Here is a 21,317-nt window from a genome sequence, read left to right as displayed (position 1 = left end):
CAGTGCTTGGGGGATTATGCACTTTACTATTTTGGAAAGGAATAGGTGAATAGAAAGGAGGTAAAAAGAGCACTGAATGGGATCCTGCAGACATCTGTACCTTTTTAAAGGTTGAATCATTTGCATCACTTGAGTCACTGTTCAAAGGTTACTGTTAAACTACTATTTATGTATGTGTGTGTCTGTGTATCCCTTGAGACTTGTATGCCACAGATGGGAAAATATTACAACAAGCTTTTCTTAATACATCTTTTGATGTCTGGATCAAATACATGGGTGATGATCAGACCACAGAAAAAAGGTGGTGTTTGCTTTTTTTCCCCCCAGACCATCATTACCATAATTTTGACATCTACAGTTTACCATTGTGTCAAGAAGATGTAGCGCCTGAAACCACTTCTGAAAGGGCTATTTGTTATTCTGTGCACTGCTTTGCATGAAGTACACACAGGACAAATTAGCACAAACTATAAAAAGATTGCCCTCAGGGGGTAAACACTTGCTTTTGCACGCGTGTCTGTTCTTACTGCTCCTTCAGATTTTACTGTGTGTGTATGTTAGTGAGTGATAATCACATTGTGTGATTTAAACTGTACAGATAGATTTTACATTTAATTTTCACTTAGGAAAAATAATAATAATGGTGCTAAGCAGTTTTGTATATTAGAATGAATTTTTAATGCCAGAAAGATTTATAATTAACTCTGGGAGTCACAGCAAACTGCGGTGGGTGGTCTAGATTAAGGTAGAACATACTGATACCATGTAGTCAGTGATGCTGTGTGATCTTTAAAAACATCCTGATATGAAAGGTATGCAGTCAAAATGTTAACAGAATATTTCCAACAAAGTAAAGGCATTTTTATTCAATCATACCAAAGTAATTATAAGATGAGGTGCAGTTGTGTTATGGCAATGGTCTCCTATGTGCAGGTACTTGGTGATGTTAGGAAGGAAGAACTTCCTTCTAAAAGAGTGAGTGCTTAAAATGCTTCAGTGCAAAATGACCAACAAGCCAGAGCCCACAGCAGTACAACTAAGGTTGAGGATCATGTTATTCACTCCTAAGTGGTCCCTCGCTATATCGCCATTCACTTTTCACGGCCTCACTGTTTTGCAGATTTTTTTGGGGGGGTGCAATTTTGCATGTTTCTTTTGTTTTGTTTTTTACAGCGCATTGTGGTTTGCGTCCTGATCGGCTGTAGACCATTTTCAATCAATCTCGTGTCGTGTCTCCTGTACAGTACAGAATGTGTTCAGCTTGTCAAATTTACATAAATCTTCGCTAGCAGAAGACAACAAACATAACAGTGTCAACGTCAAAGGATTAGAAGGCACATTAAGTGAAACCAAACAGTCAGATAAGTCAAACTTTACTCAACTTATTCTTCTTGCTTCCTCCACTTCTGTACCATTGATTCATTAGTGTTGAATTCTCTGGCAGCTGCTCTATTCCCATGTTCTGGACCTGAAAACAGGGTTTGATCTTTGGTTTCATTCTATAATACTGGACTTATTTTTCTACGAAGGTTTGAACTTTTTGAGTGTTTAAACAAGAGAGAAACGTGTGAAAATGTTCATGCCTGACTGAGAAAAGTGTATAAAGTGCGTGGTGAGGGGTTTTACAGCCTTAAAACATCTATATTATTTGTAAAAAATAAAGTTGGCTACTTCGCGGGTTATTTTTATAAATGAGGGAACACTGTACAAGGTTTATCAAAAAGAAAAGTTTGAAGCAAACTTTTAAACGGCAGATCCTGTCCATGTTCTACATGAGAGGGAACCCATACTGTCTACTTTTGGAAACTCAAGGGACCATAAGTGACACAAGAGCTTATCGGAATGATTATTATGAGCTATTATGAGGTCTTTAAGAGACGACAGAGCCTGATTATTCAGGACATTGGATGTAAAAAGAAGAACTCTACATTCAGGATTGGAGACAAGCTGATATGGGAGAAATATGATCTCTCTGTTAGTCTCTGTTAATACTCTTATTTTGGCTTTTTGGTTCAGCTGATGGCTCTTCGTGGAGCCTTAGCCTGATAATAAAGGATTGTAAGGACTAAAATGCGTGAACTAGTTTGGGATATTTCTACATTTGGCAATAATGAATAGATTAAAGTTTTAGTAAATGATGTTCAGGTTAAAGAGCATAACCTGATGAGGATGCACGTTTATAATAATGGTTCAAAAAAATGAAAAGTTACTTTGTGTTTTTCTGAGATGTGCGTTATGCAAAGATCTGATTTTAATGACATGTTTGAGTACATGCTATACTAGGACGTTTGTTATCAAGGCGGTTGGGTTATTAAAATGTGTATATCAGAATGGATGTGTTCATAGGTAGTTTACCTACTCTCATTATAAGAGATGTTACGGTTTTATTTTTTTATTCTCTTTGTTATTTTACTCAAGATTGTTTTTTCCTAAAAGAAAAAATGGAAGTTTGGGATATGCCAAATTAGTTGAATTGTTGCATTGTTGCATTCAGATGGAGCCTTCTTCTACAGCCTGCTAATGGCCGGACACTAAATAATAACAAATGGAACAACAGAATATTAAAAATAAACTTGACGATTTCTACCTTATTTATAACGTATAAAGCATCAGTTTTGAGTAATGCACTGAAAATGATAACACAAGTGTTTTCCTTTGCAAAGGTGTTGCAGCCAGGAGGAAACTTTTGGTTCTTCTGTCACCAATAAGTGCCAATGACTTTGCAGTCTCTGAGAAAGTTGTTTTTTTTATTTATTTTTTTTATTTACCAGTCCAAAAGCTGTGTAATCTGCCCTGCAGACAAGTGTATGTATTAATTCTGCTCCCTGTTTGTGGCAGTTGAAAGTGACAACAAAAAGGAGACCAAAGGTGGCAAGGGAACTAAAATGAGGGGAGATCAAAGCCAAGCCATCAAAGCGGTGAGTTCAGTAAATTAATCTGGGCCTGCCAGATACAGAAAGCAATATTCCTTTTACCTCCTGTCAGCACTGGCAATTATTTAAGTTGCTCCCCGCGTCTCTTTTAAGTGTGGTTTTTCAATCAATTACATAATGTTTTCATAAAGATCCTAGTTCAAGCTTCTGGGTATTTATCCCCTGTTGTGCATCACTTCTGTTTTTTCATCAAACCCTCTTCCCTGCTTCTGTTTTCTCAGTCGTAATATACACTAGTTGGTACATGTATGTGTGTACAAAAGAATATTTGCATGTTTGCACATTTATGTGATATGTCATTTATTTATTTCCACTTTGTATACATTACATTTTTAGCTGCTTTGAGCTGTAAAAACTCAAATTTGTTTACCCAGATACCTGCCAGTCATGTGCTGCCTTCTAACACCTTTCCAGTGGACACGCGTAACTTCAAATGTATCTTTTGTTTTCAGAATTACTTTTGTTAAACATAAATATTTAATTTCACATATAAGATTGGGTATTTAATTCAGATTTTTTAATTCAGGTCCGTTATACTTCTTAACATGCCTTTTAAAGATCTCGTTGACCCCTACAATGACGGCCACTTTGGTAAGTCATTTGTTAATATTAGTGGAAGAGAATGGATGGATGGATGGATGGATGGATGGATGGATGGATGGATGGATGGACAGATTCAAAGACATGCAACTGGTCATCATTGTGGGTTAGATAAAGTATTTAAGATCTCTAGAATAATATACACTATATCACACAGAAGGGACCAGTCTGAGCATGAAGATGAAGGAGATTTTGGAAACCCAGCATGTAACTCATCTGTGGGAGGGCTTCATGGGCAGCAAACAGACACCCAGGTGAATCTTAGAGTGCAGCAAATCAAAGTTATACACCATTTTCTCCCTCTTGGCTCTTTGAGCACAGCAACAGCCAACTGTATCTGTTACATTCAACACACGACCAGTCACTTCTGCTTTGCTAACATGTCTTTATATTTGTTAAGCCTGTCAGAAATGGAGCAAATGTTGTGCAGATGTAGTGGCTTTATTTACCTGGGGGTGGAACACTTCATGGAAAACATACCACCTGACAAACTAGCATCCCTCAATTTGTCTGGTACGTTTACACTCTTATATCACGTTTTCCCGCCTGTGATTGTAGTATTTGTAAAGGAATGTAAAGACAATGCATTTACTGCTGCCATCTCATATTTTAATCACTCACAGTACATTCATCACTTTGTTATGGCTACTACTGCATGTGAGCATTAAAAAATACGAAGACTGTAATGAGTGTAATGACACAGAACCAGCCAACGTCATTGTCACACTGACATGAACTTCATAAGGTTGTTCTTAGTGCAGACAAAGCAAAGAAAAATGGTATATTAATTATATATATGAAATGATAGCCTAAAAAATTGTGACGTGGTTGACATACTTGGCAGATGTTTGATAAGGTAATACTGTGTTAATAAGGCACCGATGACGGGTTTGGGAAGCGAGAAGGAACAAAGGAGTGAAGTGACAACACATGACAAGCTAATTTTTAAAATAAAGCAAGAATTAAGCTAAAAGAGGAACAAAGAATGACCCATTAAAAACAATCTTTGGTTGGTTTTTCATGTCACACACAGACACACACACTCACAAGATAAAGAAGTTCCAGCCACACTGTTGTGTGTGTCTGGGGCAATAAAAGCAAATAGCAATTTGTGAAGCAGTTCCTTTAGCTTTTCAGCAGAGGTCAGTCCAAAGCAAATACTATCCACACAGGAATTATATTTCAGATTCTCACAATTTTAGTTAACACATTAAATGTTAAAGTTTATGACAGTACAATTAGAAAAAGGTTAAGCAAGTGTGGCTTGTTTGGAAGGGTTGCCAAGAGAAACTCTTTCAATTTCATTTAAACAAATCCCAAAACTTTGGGAGCAATGCTCTATGGACAGTTAATGTTGAAGTGGAGAGGTTTGTCCATAATGCATAGCATGATGTTATGTGAAAACCAGCAGATGATTTGGGCTTGTTATGCAGCCACGGGATCTGAGCACCTTGTAGTGATTTAGTTGACCATGAACTTCTCTGTGCACCAAAGTACTCTAGAGTCAGAGCCACTTGATCTTGCTCTAATCATAAGCCATCCTTTTGGCTCTAAATACCTTGGGGTGACTGTTGTTTTGTTTTGGCGCTGTATAAATAGAATTGAATGGAATCCTTTTATCAAAAAGGAAGGTTTTATGCCACATGGCTATAGCAATTTTTTACTTCTAATGCAAAAAACTTTATTTGTAAAGAAGTGTATGAAGTTGTTATAAATTCTAAGATAAATTCAGACAATCCTTATGAAAGGAAACAATTGAAGGCACCCAGCCCTGGAAGTCTAGGGCTGGGTGAGACAGGGAGACAGGGACAGGGAGCTTGAGGAAGTCTTGTAGCTGCTTTATGCTTTAAAAACTAAAATTTGTTTACCCACGACTTAGCCCATAGGGAGCAGCCAGGCAGAGCCCGAAGAAGAGATGCTCCTACCTTGCCACCAATGTGTTTTGGGTGAAGTCAAGAGCAGAGGCCCTGCCAGTCCAGTCCCAGTCTATTGTGGTTGGGAACTGGGACATGGAATGTCACCTCTCAGAGGGTGTATGAGGTTGAGAGATGGATGTGGTTGGGCTCACCTCACTGGTACCACAGCTTGGGCTCTGGAACCAGTCTACTGGAAAGGGCCTGAACTCTGTTCCAGTCTGGAGTTGCCCTCGTGGAGAGGCGATAGGCTGGGATGGGTGTCCTTGTATTCACTGGGCTTGGTGCCTGTTTATTTGGGCTTTTACTGGTGGTCCCATCGTCTTGTTCAAGAACGATGGGAGAGGAGAGATTGACAGATAGATTGGGACGCATCGTCAGTCCGTTATGATCAAAAGAGAGCTGACCATAAAAGCGAAGCTCTCAGTTTACCAGTCAATCTACGTCCACACCCTCACCTGTGGTCACGAGCTGTGGCTGGCTAGTGACCAAAAGAATGAGATCACAGATACAAGTGGCAGAAATAAGCTTTCTCAGAAGAAGGGTGGCCTCTCCCTTACACATAGAGTGAAAAGCTCAGTCATTCTAAATAGGCTGAGTCTAGAGCCTATTTAGAATGGCTCCACATCAGAAGGAGTTACTTGAGGTTGGTTGGGGCATCTGAGTAGGATGCCTCCTGGGTGCCTCTTGGGTGAGGCATGTATGCCCATCTGAAACAGGAAGGCTATACTGGAGATAGTATGTTTGTAGAACTTTGTAGGACTCTGTTAGATCAAGCCTAATTTTTAAAACTTTAAAAAGAACAACCCACATAGACACATGGAAGAGGAAGAGACTCGAGAGCATTAAGGGAATACCAACAACAAAGACATGGCAGAAAACAACAGTCATTTGTTCTCTTATATGTATCAGTTCATAAAATCACACAAAGTTTTGAGTTTCCTGGTGTGTTTTAGGTGCTAGACTAGGGTGAAAACAGGCAAAATACTGGAATGAATGAATGATTAAAATTTGAAGCAGCTTTGTAGATTATGTAAACAGTAAATGGAGCAGTCGGTTTAATCTCCTTAAACCCATCAATATTTCATTCCCTGAGTGAGTATAAATAGAAATATCCTTGCACTGCAGTGAGAAATCAATGAGGTTTTACTAGCTAATACTTGGAATAACATTTCCTCAACTTCACTGAGTGCCTGTAATAAATAAACGAATATCAAAAACATAATGAGGATTAATGGTTTTGACTTTAATACTGGGTCATGCTCACTGGTAAGGCTGCTGTTAATTGATTGTAAGGGAAATAATGTCTTGTAAAAATAAATGTAACAAGGGTAATTTACACTTTCCTCTTCAGGCGTTGGAACTGTAGAAGACGGGTGGTCTAATGCCAGGAACTTTTGCCTGTCGTAATTTATTTACCTTCAGGAGACATTCTGAGTTATTATAGAAGGTTTCTTTGCTCCTCCCTTTCAGCAGTTTTTAAATAAATGATAACCGGCACTAAAAATGCTTTTCACACTTTCAAAAGATATTTCAAAAAACAACTGTGCTTCATCTTCACGTCCCCTTTCATCTCCTTCACCAGCAAGCAAAGGTAATCTGAGATGAGACTTTTTTCCCAGTGTGATTGGCAGAGTGCCACATATGTCCTGCCCCAGGCCGGACATATGTGGCACCCACTAGACCGACATTAGTGCTGCTAACTATAGTGTGAATGACACAGTGGTCTGAATTGCAGCTGTTACTTCACAACACCCTCGATTGTTACTGCTTAACTGGCCAACATGATGTGATTAGGTATTGTCAGATTTGTGTTTTTCGGGGAAAAGTGGTGTCATTGAGGACATGTAGCACCATCTGCTGCTTGTATGTTTTTATCCCTCAGTTGTAAAAGGCTGATGGGGTATTGTCATCACCCCATCGGGCGGACAGGGGGGTTGTGACCACACACACCCCGCCCAATGGGGGCGGTCACACGTTTGTGTGATCACTCATTCACAAACTTGCCAACATAGAACAAGTCGATGCAGCAATGCAGGACTTTCAAATTAATACCATAGGTGTATGACTTTGACCTCAAGGTTTTCTAAAATGTTTGTGAATGCCATAACTTGAGAACAAGGGGACGTGGGATTTTGAAATTGATATCATAGATGTATCTACTAGGAGGCTGAGGGCAGTGTTGTGGAGTAACAGATACGTATTTAAAATATGAGTAACTATATTCTGTTACAGTTACCGTTTAAAAAGGTGGTATTCAGAATACAGTTACTTTGTTGAAATAAATGGATTACACGGCGGTCTTTTCCTGTTTCATATGTTAGTCTATGCCCTCTCTATTTATGGTAATTCCACGCCGGTGGAAACCCAAAAAAAACCACGCATTAAGAGGCTCTAATGCCTGTGTCTCAATCTCGCGGCCCATGCCACCCCTACTTGCGGCCCACATAATGACGTGAAGAAATATTTTTTTAAATTGTTGTTCAAAAAATGATTTAATATGAAGGCAATAGCAGAGTGTTGCAGGCATAGTCCTAAATAATGTAGCCTCATGGGCAGTGTAGTCCAGCTGTAAGCTATTAAGACTCGACTGTACACTGTGTTCGTGTTTTCCTCCGAAACAATAAGTCCCGTTAGAGCAGCCTATCAGCGCCTCTCTCTGTCTCTCGCTAGCAAAGTTGACCCAGACAACAAAGTAAAGCTAGTTTTCGGCTACGAGCCCGACATGAACCCGACGTATTAGCCAGAGGTCCCTTTACTACAGTTCGGAGTCGCGGACCTGTTTTATATACACGTGGAATAGATCGCTGCAAAAAGTGCAGCCTTACGTCTACTCTACTGTTACTCATTTTATATCCATCCATCCATCCATCCATCCATCTTCATCCGCTTTATCCGAGGCCGGGTCGCGGGGGCAGCAGCCTAAGCAGAGAAGCCCAGACCTCCCTCTCCCCAGCCACCTCCTCCAGCTTATCCGGGGGAACACCAAGGCGTTCCCAGGCCAGCCGAGAGATATAATCTCTCCAGCGTGTCCTGGGTCTGCCCCGGGGCCTCCTCCCGGTGGGACATGCCCGGAACACCTCACCCAGGAGGCGCCCAGGAGGCATCCTTGTCAGATGCCCGAACCACCTCAACTGGCTCCTTTCGACGTGGAGGAGCAGCGGCTCTACTCTGAGCCCCTCCCGGATGGCCGAACTTCTCACCCTATCTCTAAGGGAGAGGCCAGCCACCCTTCGGAGGAAGCTCATTTCTGCCGCTTGTATCCGCGATCTCGTTCTTTCGGTCACTACCCACAGCTCGTGGCCATAGGTGAGGGTAGGGGACGAGATCGACCGGTAAATTGAGAGCTTCGCTTTTACACTCAGCTCCCTCTTCACCACGACGGACCGGTGCAGCGTCCGCATCACTGCAGCCGCAGCACCAATCCGCCTGTCGATCTCCGGCTCCCTTCTCCCATCACTCGCGAACAAGACCCCGAGATACTTGAACTCCTCCACTTGGGGCAGGAACTCATCCCGACCCGGAGTGGGCACTCCACCCTTTTCCGGCTGAGAACCATGGCCTCAGATTTGGAGGTGCTGATCCTCATTCCCGCTGCTTCACACTCGGCTGCGAACCGTTCCAGTGCGAGCTGGAGGCCTTCACCTGATGAAGCCAACAGAACCACATCATCCGCAAAAAGCAGAGATGAGATTCTGAGGCCACCAAGCGAAAGCCCTCCGCCACTTGGCTGCGCCTAGAAATCCTGTCCATAAAATTATGAACAGAACCGGTGACAAGGGCAGCCCTGGCGGAGCCCATCACCCACCGGGAACGAGTCCGACTTATTGCCGGCAATGCGAACCAAACTCTTGCAATGGTTGTATAGGGATTGAATGGCCCGTAGCAATGGGCCAGACACCCCATACTCCCGCAACACCTCCACAGGACACCCGAGGGACACGGTCGAATGCCTTCTCCAAGTCCACAAAACACATGTAGACTGGTTGGGCAAACTCCCATGCACCCTCGAGTATCCTTGAGAGGATAAAGAGCTGGTCCAGTGTTCCGCGACCAGGACGAAAACCGCATTGTTCCTCCTGTATCCGAGGTTCGACTAGCGGACGAACTCTCCTTTCCAGCACCCTGGCATAGACTTTCCCAGGGAGGCTGAGGAGTGTGATCCCCTGTAGTTGGAACACACCTCCGGTCTCCCTTCTTAAAGATGGGGACCACCACCCCGGTCTGCCAGTCCAGGGTACTGCCCTGATCTCCACGCAACATTGTAGAGGCGTGTCAACCAGGACAGCCCCTACAACGTCCAGAGCCTTCAGGAACTCGAGGCGGACCTCATCAACACCAGGGGCTCTGCCACCAAGGAGTTGTTTAACTGCCTCAGTGACCTCGCCCCCGGAAATTGGCGGGTCATTCCCCTCATCCCCAGACTCTGCTTCCCCCTCGGAAGACGTGTCAGTGGGATTAAGGAGGTCCTCGAAGTATTCCTTCCACCGGCTGACAATTGGAAGGCGGTGCTGCTCCGCCAGCACTATACACAGTGCAGGTAGAGCACCGCTTTCCCCTCCTGAGACGCCTGATGGTTTGCCAGAATCTCTTCGAGGCAGTCCGAAAGTCTTTTTCCATGGCCTCGCCAAACTCCTCCCACACCCGAGTTTTTGATTCAGCCACTGCCCGAGCCGCATTCCGCTTGGCCTGTCGATACCTGTCGGCTGCTTCCGGAGTCCCACAGGCTAACCAAGCCCGATAGGACTCCTTCTTCAGCCTGGTGGCTCCCTTCACCTCTGGTGTCCACCATTTGGTTCGGGGGTTACCACCACGGCAGGCACCAACCACCTTGCGGCCGCAGCTCACTGCAGCAGCTTCGGCAATGGAGACGCTGAACATGGTCCATTTGGACTCAATGTCCCCAGTCTCCCTCGGAATGCTGTTGAAGCTCTGCCGGAGGTGTGCGTTGAAGATCTCACGGACTGGGGCCTCTGCTAGACGTTCCCAGCACACCCTCACTACACGTTTAGGTGCACCGGGTCTGTCCAGCGTCCTCCCCCGCCACCTGATCCAACTCACCACCAGGTGGTGATCAGTTGACAGCTCAGCCCCTCTCTTTACCCGAGTGTCCAGAACATATGGTCGCAGGTCTGGTGATACGATTACAAAATCGATCATCGACCTGCGGCCTAGAGCATCCTGGTGCCACGTGCACTTATGGACACTCTTATGTTCGAACAAGGTGTTCGTTATGGCCAAACTGTGATTTGCACAGAAGTCCAATAACAAAACACCACTCGGATTCAGATCAGGGAGGCCGTTCCTCCCAATCACGCCCCTCCAGGTCTCGCTGTTGTTACCCATGTGAGCATTGAAGTCTCCCAGCAGGACAACAGAGTCTCCAGATGGGGCACCTTCCAGCACCCCCCCCAGGGACTCTAAGAAGGCTGGGTACTCTGAACTGCCACTCGGCGCATAAGCGCAGATGACAGTCAGGACCCGTTCCCCGACCCTAAGGCGCAGGGAACAAACCCTCTCATCCACCGGGAAAAACCCCAACGTACCAGCAGCAAGCCGAGGGGATATTAGAATACCCACCCCAGCCCGCCGCCTCTCACCAGGGGCAACTCCAGACTGAGACAGAGTCCAGCCCCTCTCCAGGAGACTGGTTCCAGAGCCCAAGCCATGCGTAGAGGTGAGCCCGACTATATCTACCCGGTACCTCTCAACCTCACGCACTAACTCAGGCTCCTTCCCCACCAGAGAGGTGACATTCCATGTCCCTATTGCCAGTCTTGGCAGCCGGGGATCAGTCCGCCAGGGCCTCCGCTCCTGGCCGCCGCCCAGCACACAATGCACCCGACCCCTATGGCGCCTCCTGCGGGTGGTGGGCCTGCGGGAGGATGGGCCCATGTCTCCTCTTCGGGCTGTGCCCGGCCGGGCCCCATGGACTAAGGCCCGGCCACCAGACGCCGCCCCGGGCACCCTCCCAGGCCTGGCTCCAGGGCGGGCCCCGGTAACCCTATCCCGGGCAGGGTAAACTGTTCCCTCAATATTCTCTTCATAAGGGTCTTCTGAATCGCTCTTTGTCTGGACCCTCACCCAGGACCAATTTGCCATGGGAGACCCTACCAGGGGGCAAAAGCCCCCAGACAACATAGCCCCTGGGATCCCTGGGACACACAAACCCCTCCACCACGATAAGGTAGCGATTCACGGAGAATTTTTTATATTAAGATTTAAAAATCTAGTTGGTATTGGTATGTCGAGTAGCCTTCAGTAATAGTAATAAATCACACAGCAATAGTACATTTATGTAGTTATAAAAAGCTTGATAATATATTAAGTAATCCAAAGTATTCAAAATACGTTACTCTCATTGAGTAATGGAATACGTTACAAAATACATTTTGGGGCATGTATTCTGGAATGCATTTTAAAAGTAACCTTCCCAACACTGGCTGAGGGTTATCACTGGCAATCATGGAGCTATGCTGTTGTAATATTTACTATCTAAATAAGCAAGGTCTTCTCAATGAAAGGCATTCTCTAGAAGGCCCAGTGTGCTGTTCCAGTAGCTTTACATAAACTGAGCATCAAGAGGGGTCCTCGTGGATGTGCCGTGTGCATGTGAATGCCGACTTTTGAACTGTATGCTGATTAAAAGCCAGATGGCTGATACGGTGGTCGCTGTATCCGTGGTTTTCAGAAAGAATTTTCAATTTTGTCTGTCCAACTTAAATCAGCCAGCCCTGAGAAGCTGCCATACAATCTATGAGGGTGTACCCTTTGTATGAGGGTCACTTCTGCTCTCACCACCTTTGGCTTTCCATTTTTATCCATAAAATGGTCAGGGAGGTGTGCTCATATGGCAAAATATAATTTACTCCACACTGAAATAACATTTCCTGGACTGCAGTCATCCTGACAAAACAGTACTTCATACAAAATAAGACTCTTTAAAGAACAAAAAGACTTTAATGTTGCTTTGACAACAACCTCAAAGTTGAATGCATTTACTGCCATACTAAAAATGAAACAGCTACAAAGCCAACGGGTTTGGAAACCAACATTACTGTCTCTGTCAGCTGGAGTAAAACGCCATGTAGCAGACAAAAGCACCAGTTTTCACAGCCACAGGTCGAGTACCTGTGTGCTCCCATGTAAATGGACTGTCCAACGAGCATGTGCAGGAGAATTTTGCTAAAAGCCTTTTTGGCTCTTAAACTAACCTTCTGTCATAACTTTTCCATATTTCATCTCATGTTTCTATTTACAAAAATAGAAACATGAGAGCTGAGAGCTGACCAGATGTGGGGCCGTGGCTAAAATGTCATGATTTAGTTAATTAACAGATACTGTCTAAAGTGTGTTTAAAATCGCACTGTCCCTCTGTCGTTCACAGCAGCTTTAATCAGTTATCTCTCAAATACATCATACACATACATTATAAACACAAACTAGATCATTCATTGTGCTTAACGGTGTATTTAAAATAAAAGTAAAAAGATGCCATGCAATTTGCATTTCTCTTATCCTTTGTTTAGCAAAAGACTATTCCGGAGACTTAAAATTACCCAAAGTATTCAATGTTCTGTTGCCAACTAATGATGATAATAATGTTTTTTTCCTCAGAGTGCCACATGGCTCTGCTCTTTGGCCAGGTTCACAACAAGGCCGCTGTTCTCCGTCAGTCCAAACTTGGCAGGCAAAGGAGGTATCAAAGAAGTTAGAATGAATAAAATACTAACTAAATTTTCCATTTCTGTTTTGCCTTCCTAAAGTATTTTCCAAGTTTTTTTTTTCTTGGCAGAATTTATGACTGTTTGCTTGGTAAAGGTTTGTAGACAGCATTTACTCTCTTTGTGTCTTTATGATCTCAATATTTTCCTTCTCTCCAGTGCAGGAACGCTTGCCCTGCAGAATCCCCTGGAGACTGCTCTGCTGCTCAGTTTGAGTGGTGTTGGCTGTATTGTCCTGAATCAGTGGCACAGCAGCTTTCAACAGAACACACATAATGTGACCGCTATTTTAGACAGTAAGTTTGGGGCATGTATTTTACTGCAAGCTGAGATTGTAAATTAGCATTTGTAAATATTTACTTTGCACCTGTGGGCATTATTAGAGGTTACAGTAGCACTGTGTGTGTGTGTGTGTGTGTGTGTGTGTGTGTGTGTGTGTGTGTGTGTGTGTGTGTGTGTGTGTGTGTGTGTGTGTGTGTGTGTGTGTGTGTGTGTGTGTGTGTGTGTCACCATGTGTTGCAGATATACTAAGGATTCAACAAACCTCTGGCCAGGCCCTACATGCCCTTAGGAAAAGGGACAGTTCAGAGATACCACAAGGTATTCACAAGGTCAAAGGATCAAATGGTACGATAAATATATATGTATATGTAGCTTCACTTTTGCATTCTATTTCTAACTATTATTAATGCATTCAATTTGCATGCTTATGTTTCTCTTTCAGTACAAAGAATCACTATCTATAAATTCTGTTTGATCTATATTGAGCAGAATCGTTACCTAACTAAATATAGAACTGGCAATACTGCACAAAAGGAGCAAAATTCAATAAAACTTACAGCTAACTGCTTTCTCTGTAGATCAAGAGCTTCTCACTTTCTCAGAGGACAGAAAGGAAGATGATGATCAGCGTGAAATGGCTCTCCCACCGTCTGCCTTCAACTGCGTTCTTTATGGCCTTCCCAACTTAATTGTCATGTGATAATCTGGATATCCTTAACTGAAGCTTCTTTATTTAAGAAAAAGATTCTTGATTCTTTACTTACATAGACATTTTTGGTCTCAGTAGTGATTTTGCCACTCATGGTAGTGCCCAACTGTATAAAATAAAAATGTTACTTCACAGCAAACAAATAAAAAATAAAAGCTTTTAGTGCTTGGGGAGTTGATACCTCCCAGTGATTTATCCTCTTTATGATTGATGTCTGTACCCGTGGGACCACGGAAATAAAGTAAATTTAGAAGTTTGAATGAAAATTGTCCATATTTAGGTAAAAATGGCAATTTTGCTGCAGGCTGATAGCAGTCATCCTCTGTTTCTAGCACAGGTACCCGCAGTGTGCAGATGGGTGTTACAGGTTTTACTGTGCTACATTTAGTTTAAAGCTTTAGTTTATTTTTTGCAGCAGTTGCAAACTACCAAAGTATCATTAATGTCTTTGCCTCGTCTTTGCACTGGCATACAGAACCTGCATATTAGTGTGAGATTGGGTAGTGTAGTGGCTAACATTGTTACATCATAACAAGAAAAGGTCCTGGATCAAATGTACCGGCTGTTCTCTCCAGGTGCTGTGGCTTCCTCTCACGGTCCAAAAGCGTGAATATTAGGTTAATTGGTAATTTTAAATTGTGAATGATTGTCTTTCGCTATGTGTTGGCCCTGCCGTAGACTGGTGAACTGTCCAGGGCAGGGGTCTGCAACCTTTTACACCCAAAGAGCCACTTGGACCCGGTTTCCATGCAAAAGAAAACACTGGGAGCCGCAAATACTTTTTGACATCTAAAATGAAGATAACACTGTATATATTGTTTTTTATCTTTATGCTTTGTGTGAACAACTAAGGTGTGCTGCTTATGAAATCCATGAAGTGCTACAGAGAAAATTAAATTATATTTATGTAATCAACACATTTTGAACTCTTAAAGAAATATAACAAAAGGAAAGACACCAACCTGAACTAAAATGATCCAGGTAGCAAACAAAAACTGTTGTCAGCCGCCACCCTTATATCGCCTTTGGGCTGTTGGAGCCTTGACCTGACTCTTAAAAAATAATTGGAAAAAAGCTCTATGCTGCTGAAAAATGAAAAATAGATATTTGCAAAATTCTGCCTAAATATGTATTTTACCTGGTTAATGCGTGCGGCGGGGCGTGGTTTGCAGCACCGCTGCAGGGGAGGCGGACGCACCTGAGCGACACCCGCAATCACGCCTGGCTGCCTTTACGTCTGCGCTATCTGTGCTGTTGTGTTGTTGGTGGTGTATGTCGGGCTGTGAGCTGAAAAGCTACAACCGGCTGTATGCGTACAGCAACCGTGTGTGAAAAGTGCTCAATAAAGAGATGCTCAAAAGCATGCTCATGGAAACATCGTCGGGTCTGCCGTGATTTGTTTACAATGGGACTTCTGCTCCTGAACCTCTGCGCACAGAGTCCCAAATCGGGGCTATACGAAGTCAGTTTACGCAGGACTGTAAGCCGTCATCTGTCAGGTGTGAGCGGTGTTTGTCTTTAACATAGTTCACGGTGGAGAACAGCTGCTGACATAATGTGGATCCGAAGATCCATAATTGGCCTACCTGGGGTTGAAAGTCTCGATAAATGCACGGCGTTTCGGCGGGTATACCGGCTTCCGCGAGTGTGACTCTTATTTTGAGCGATGAAAAAATAATAGAATATAATTTTATTTTTATATTTCAATATCACAATAATCTTCCAATTTAGAACTACGAGTTAAAAAGAACTAACATAAATAAAATACACTTCAGCTAAATACTTCTAATTTATTTGCCCAAACCACCCGGAGCCGCAGTATAAGGACTAAAGAGCCGCATGCGGCTCCGGAGCCGCAGGTTGCCGACCCCTGGTCCAGGGTATAGTCTGCCTTTCACCCTGTGAAAGCTGGGATAAGCTCCAGCACCCCTGCAACCCTAAACTGGATGAGTGATTAAGAAAATAAATGGGTAGATGAATGTGAGAACGGAGCCTGAAAACAGTGGCTGATAGTGTGGCTTAGTCTTGACTGTAGTTAAGTAGCTTCACTACAGTTCTGTTATTGCTTTTTCTCAGAATCTCACCTATACAGTATAACCAGTCGATGCTGATTTAGTCTGTTCTACACGGCATCTACCAGAGTTCTTTTGTTTTCCCATGTCAGGCTGTCAGTTTATTTGATTCTTACAGAAGCATACAGTGAAGCTTAAAATAACTGTAAATGCGTATACTCATTTTAGTTTAAAGAGTGTCTTTATCAGATATTCCAGTACTCTAAATTTTAGTTTAATAAATGTCCTAAATGGTAAATTTAAGCCTTGAGAAAAAACATATTCTCACTGTAAGAACAGTATACCCAGACATTTAAATGTGACTCTACTTTATTGTAACTGACTGAGATTCAACTCAGCCAAAGCTAAAATTAGGAAAGAGAAAAGAAGTCTTAGCTTTCTCTTCGTATGCAGATAAAAAACACCTAACCTGCACATGTACCAAAGTTACAAAATCATCTTATCAGCATTTCTAAAGCTCACTAATTAAGACACTATATTTTGCTACTCCGTTGCCGAAGTTTTCGTACAACAGAGAATTTCTGCCAAGAAATAGTTGTTTATAACGCTGCATGTGTGTCTGTTTTTGTATGAATTCAATAGAGAAAAGAACCTTGTGCTGATGATACACATGTGGATTATTAAGTAATGTCAGTGCTTCCAAGCTTTAAACGCTGCATGCTTGTACTCTTTCCCACACTCTATATTATTTATTGTTGATCTACACGTCTGTTGCTGCCACGGACGCCGCACGCTCATTGTCATGAGACACTCTCACAAACAAAATCACGGTTTAGTAACACAGCGTGCTTACGGGAAAGTAACAGTAATCTAATTGGGGGGGTTTTGCAATAGTAATCCCTTACTTTACTCGTTACTTATAAAAACTAATCGGTTTACTTCCCCTCTCTGTTGTTTATTTATCATGAGCAACGATCAACTGTCCAAAAGGCTGAAGAGTACAGCTTTCTTCCATAGACACTGAATAAGAAAAGTGTGAAGGGCCCAAGTGTTATCTCGCTGCTTTATCAGATGACAAATTTATGTAGATGTGGCCAGTCTCTGACACTTTGCCCTTAGCAGCATTCAGACTGATTTAGCTGATTTGTGTCAAGCCCAAATGTTGCTTCATGATGTCCTCGATCAGATATCGATGACAAGATCAGAGCATTTCTTCTGTGAAGACAGCAGGATTGTAGTGCTGTGTGAGTTGTGATAAACACAATACTGTTAGAGCAAAATGCTGATTTTTACATAACATTTAAGAAGTTATAGTTTCAGATCATGTGTTGCCAAAGTCTAGACAGCGTGTTCTTTTGCTGATGACATTCAAAGTAATTTGCCAGGATGAGACTTTTCTTCTTACTCACATTCTGATAAATAACTACTGCTTACTGTCTGTCACTGCTGCCTTTGCTGGCAGCAAACAGATGTCTCCCTCAGTGCACATGTGCATATACACACAGACACTAACATGTAACTCTAAGAGCTTTAAGAAGACAGCTTTACACTCATTTCTAACCCAGTTAAGCATTATGAATATACACACACACCAGCCAGAAGATGCTCTTCCTAAGTCTGTTGTTTGACCTTTATGTGCTGTATATATGTAACTAGGTCAGACAGAGGTCTTCACTGGGCAGCAGATTTGTAACACAATAGACGGAGACGAGATACAAGGATGGGAAGAAAGCACGCTGCTGTAAGTACTGCTGCATTACTAATTGTAATGGGAGCAGTGTGTCTGCTTCCTTGTGAGTCTCTGCTGGGGTGAAAACTGGCACTGGATCAGGGTTGATGAAGGGGAATAAGTTTGGTTTTCCCGAGTATGTAAGAGGAGGCGGCAGATTTACATTTACTTGTGTTGTAATGTGTTCTGTTTGGCGTTTTGTTTTGTCCTACCATGTAATGTGTGTTAGAGGACCTTATATTGTAAATGTATGTCTTTCAAAAAAATGTCCAGTCAAAACTGGACCAACTAGATTGCAGTCAGGTTGAAGGCCCATAATTAGATAAAGCTTGAATTGTAATGAAGCTTTTGTAATTTACAGATTTCGTGTTTGTGTTTAACAAATCAGTCATTATCAGTTGTCGACTATAGATTGAACAGCAAGAATACCAGTTTAAACCTTGATCTGAAGTGAAGGGTTCTGAATATTTTATGAAATATGTCCTGCTTAAATAAGGCCCTTAAATGGCCTTCACCTCTCCATAGAGAAACTAAACTCAGTCAAACAGTAGTTGCATTTCTTGATTTGGCAATTACATCAAAGAAAAACATGTAATTATTTAGATAAACTGCTGCATTTACCTTTTTATACTGAAAAAGTAGCTCCCAAATAGTCTTTAATTAATGTTTCAGGCAGCAGGGAGCGTTTTAGATTTTACAGCACTTGGTTTTGGAGAAGCTATCACACAATATCATGTCCTGTTTTACCAAAGATGTGATATTGTGCTTAATGATTTTAAGTATAATTTATTGGAAATGAAAATTAGTAGATCCTGGAGCTGCTGGGATTTTTATGTAACTGTGTATAACCATTATATCCATTAAACACTGTCCTCACTGCTGTTACATAAAAAAACCTCATATCTGCCATCTATAATAATGATTGTCAATGTATGTCTAAATTAACATTTAGAAAACAACATGCTTATGAAATAATTTGTATGTTTTTATCAACTCTTGGCGCAACACTTAGCCCATCAACAATGTCAAATCTGTTGATGATAGGCACTGTAATGCTTTTATTTAAATGCCAACATTATAATGTTTACCATGTGCATCTTGCTTTAGCATATTTATTATGTGCAATTTCGCATAAAATAGACTGAACAGCTTCGATGAGCAGGGATAGCTTTGCAGGTTAATTGGAGAATAACATAAACCAGCAGGTGAGGCTTGATGAAGGCTGCTGTAAATGCATAAGAATTATCCCCTAAGGACTATTATTGTGTGTTTCCAGCCTTACATCAAACAAAGGGATGACTGCCATCCCTACAGCCGCAGTAGTAGTAGTAGTAATGGTGCTGCTGAAAAACTGTATACATACTTGCCATTTAATTTCTTCAGAACTTTTCTAAAAATAAGTGAGAGCAAGAAGTGAACTGCTCCCTCCCAGGTTCTTGCTACACCATATGTGAGGAAGGCGGACAGATGAGGAGAAATGAGGTGCACATGTTTGTTTAACCATGGGCTAATAGTGGAAAGATGTTCCGTGTCTGGCAGTTGGTACAAGGTCACGGACAGCGAGTAAAACAGCATCCACTTATCGTCATGTAAGCTTGAACTGCCGATGGTTGCGGTCCTTCCTGCATCATTTATCTGTTTCTTTTCATCTTTTTTGGGGCTTCAGTCAGACAGCATCTGTAGATTGGTTATTTTGAGTTACTGAGACTCAGAAATACTGTAGCACTTTATTTTGCATCCACTTCAGAAATCCAACATTTTTTCCTGTCACATTTGTAATGCCTACCAGTTTGTCCCACTCTTGAATTGTCCCATGTCCAAAGATGAATAACTGGGCTGTGTCATGGACATCACAGCTCCAGTTATCTTGTGACAGTTCACCTGGAGAGGGAAACTTTTTCAACTGCATTCATTTTTTCAGGGTATGTTAGCTTTAAAATCCCCATCAGAGAATCAGATGTTGGTCACTGCTCTATATGAGTCAAGTTCTTTTCTTCTGTGTTTAGTCTGGTAATGGTGATTCAAACTGAACACAAAAATCTGCTCTCCACAAATAAATGCAGCTTTAACTGTGACTTCAGTAAATAAACACTTATGTAGAAGTCCATATCCTGATCAAAACTCACATTTGCCATCAATTTGTCTTTTTTTCTTAGTGTGAGCTGACATTTTTCGAGGTTAGCAGACTCACATCTCTTGTAAACACCAATACCAACACATTTAAAGAGAAGCTGCATTCACTTGCAGACGCATAGATGTTTAAAAAAAAAAGCAAAAGACACAGTCACCTTCAAAATAAAGGCAACAAAATTGTATTGTGATTCGATTTGCATGATGTAAATTCATTCTAGTTTGAATCTGTATTTCATAAATGGCCTCTGGCATAGCCAAAGCATGGATGTGGACAGAGGCATACAGTGCTCAGGTCTAGAATAAATTGAGTGATAACCATGAAAGTCTAACACAGTCTTATGGACTAAAAGGTCAAAACTAACTTCAGAAAGCTGAATCACTGGTGGGGTTTTAAACCAAATAGTCCAACATTAGTGGTATAGTTACATAGTTATAGTTTCCCAAATAACAAAACAGATTCAGTGGCCCTGCCTCAGGAACCTGTGAAGTTGAGCACTAAGGTTTCTTGCCTGCTGACTAAGCCTTAGAGAATTTAATATTGTGGCCAGTTCCTCTCTATGATCCTTGGAACACATAAGTAAAAGTTTTTGTTTCATCCTGGCTTTGAAGTTTTCTGATGTCCAGGCGCTCTTTACCTAAAATCCATCCAGAACAAGAGACTGCAGATTTGTTGCCTTTTCAACAGGGAGGGAAAACGCAGGCGGTAATCCAGCATCATTTTATTACCAATAATCCCCCACTACAATTGGTCTCCATAGAAATAATCATATTATCCTGTCTAAAAAAAATGTGATTAGATGTTGTAATCATATCAAGGAAGCCAGGATTGAAGCTTGCTCACTGAGCACTCGTGTTCTCTCTGAGTTTCACCAGTTTAATGTTGAGATGCGGTGCACAGTAGGTCTAGTTTCAGATGTGGCTGAATAAGCTCTTCTTCTTTATGTGTGAGATTACATTTCAAGGACATTGCTGTACTACGGATTCAATAACAGCTTGGCATCTGAAGACGTGACGAGCCTCATATCATGCCTCAGAAAGTGCAGATCCACGGGGACTTGATGAAATGTGAGATGGAAAGACAAAGACAAATTTAAGTAGAAAATGATAATAGTATAGATAATTTGCCTGTTATACATACTGTAGAGAATATGTGTTATAATTGTAATTGATTTTATTATCAGGTGTCAAGTAAGGCTGTAATTTAAAGCTCATGTTTGCAGTAACTAAAATAATAAAGTAGAATATGATGACAGTATTTGAATAATTCAGATTTGCAGATGGA

The 21,317-nt window shown here is 42.1% G+C and overlaps 1 protein-coding gene across 5 annotated transcripts in view; it reads left to right on the top strand.

Annotated features, from left to right (window-relative positions):
• Positions 1-14,915, top strand: part of LOC116318761 (cilia- and flagella-associated protein 46) — a 69,034-nt gene extending 54,119 nt beyond the window's left edge. For all 5 annotated transcript variants that reach the window (XM_039622173.1, XM_039622172.1, XM_039622174.1 and 2 more), the window contains 9 exons: positions 2,839-2,918; positions 3,308-3,368; positions 3,492-3,524; positions 3,691-3,787; positions 3,934-4,046; positions 13,064-13,145; positions 13,330-13,466; positions 13,693-13,797; positions 14,031-14,915. In XM_039622173.1, the coding sequence (XP_039478107.1) occupies positions 2,839-2,918; positions 3,308-3,368; positions 3,492-3,524; positions 3,691-3,787; positions 3,934-4,046; positions 13,064-13,145; positions 13,330-13,466; positions 13,693-13,797; positions 14,031-14,152 (830 nt within the window). In that variant the 3' untranslated portion in view covers positions 14,153-14,915. The remainder of the gene's footprint in view (positions 1-2,838; positions 2,919-3,307; positions 3,369-3,491; positions 3,525-3,690; positions 3,788-3,933; positions 4,047-13,063; positions 13,146-13,329; positions 13,467-13,692; positions 13,798-14,030) is intronic.
• The last annotated feature ends 6,402 nt before the right edge of the window (positions 14,916-21,317 follow it).

Source organism: Oreochromis aureus, linkage group 13, assembly GCF_013358895.1.
Source record: "Oreochromis aureus strain Israel breed Guangdong linkage group 13, ZZ_aureus, whole genome shotgun sequence".
NCBI lineage: Eukaryota > Metazoa > Chordata > Actinopteri > Cichliformes > Cichlidae > Oreochromis > Oreochromis aureus.
The sequence above is the reverse complement of the archived record's forward strand: the minus strand, read 5'-3'. Positions and strand labels throughout refer to the sequence as shown.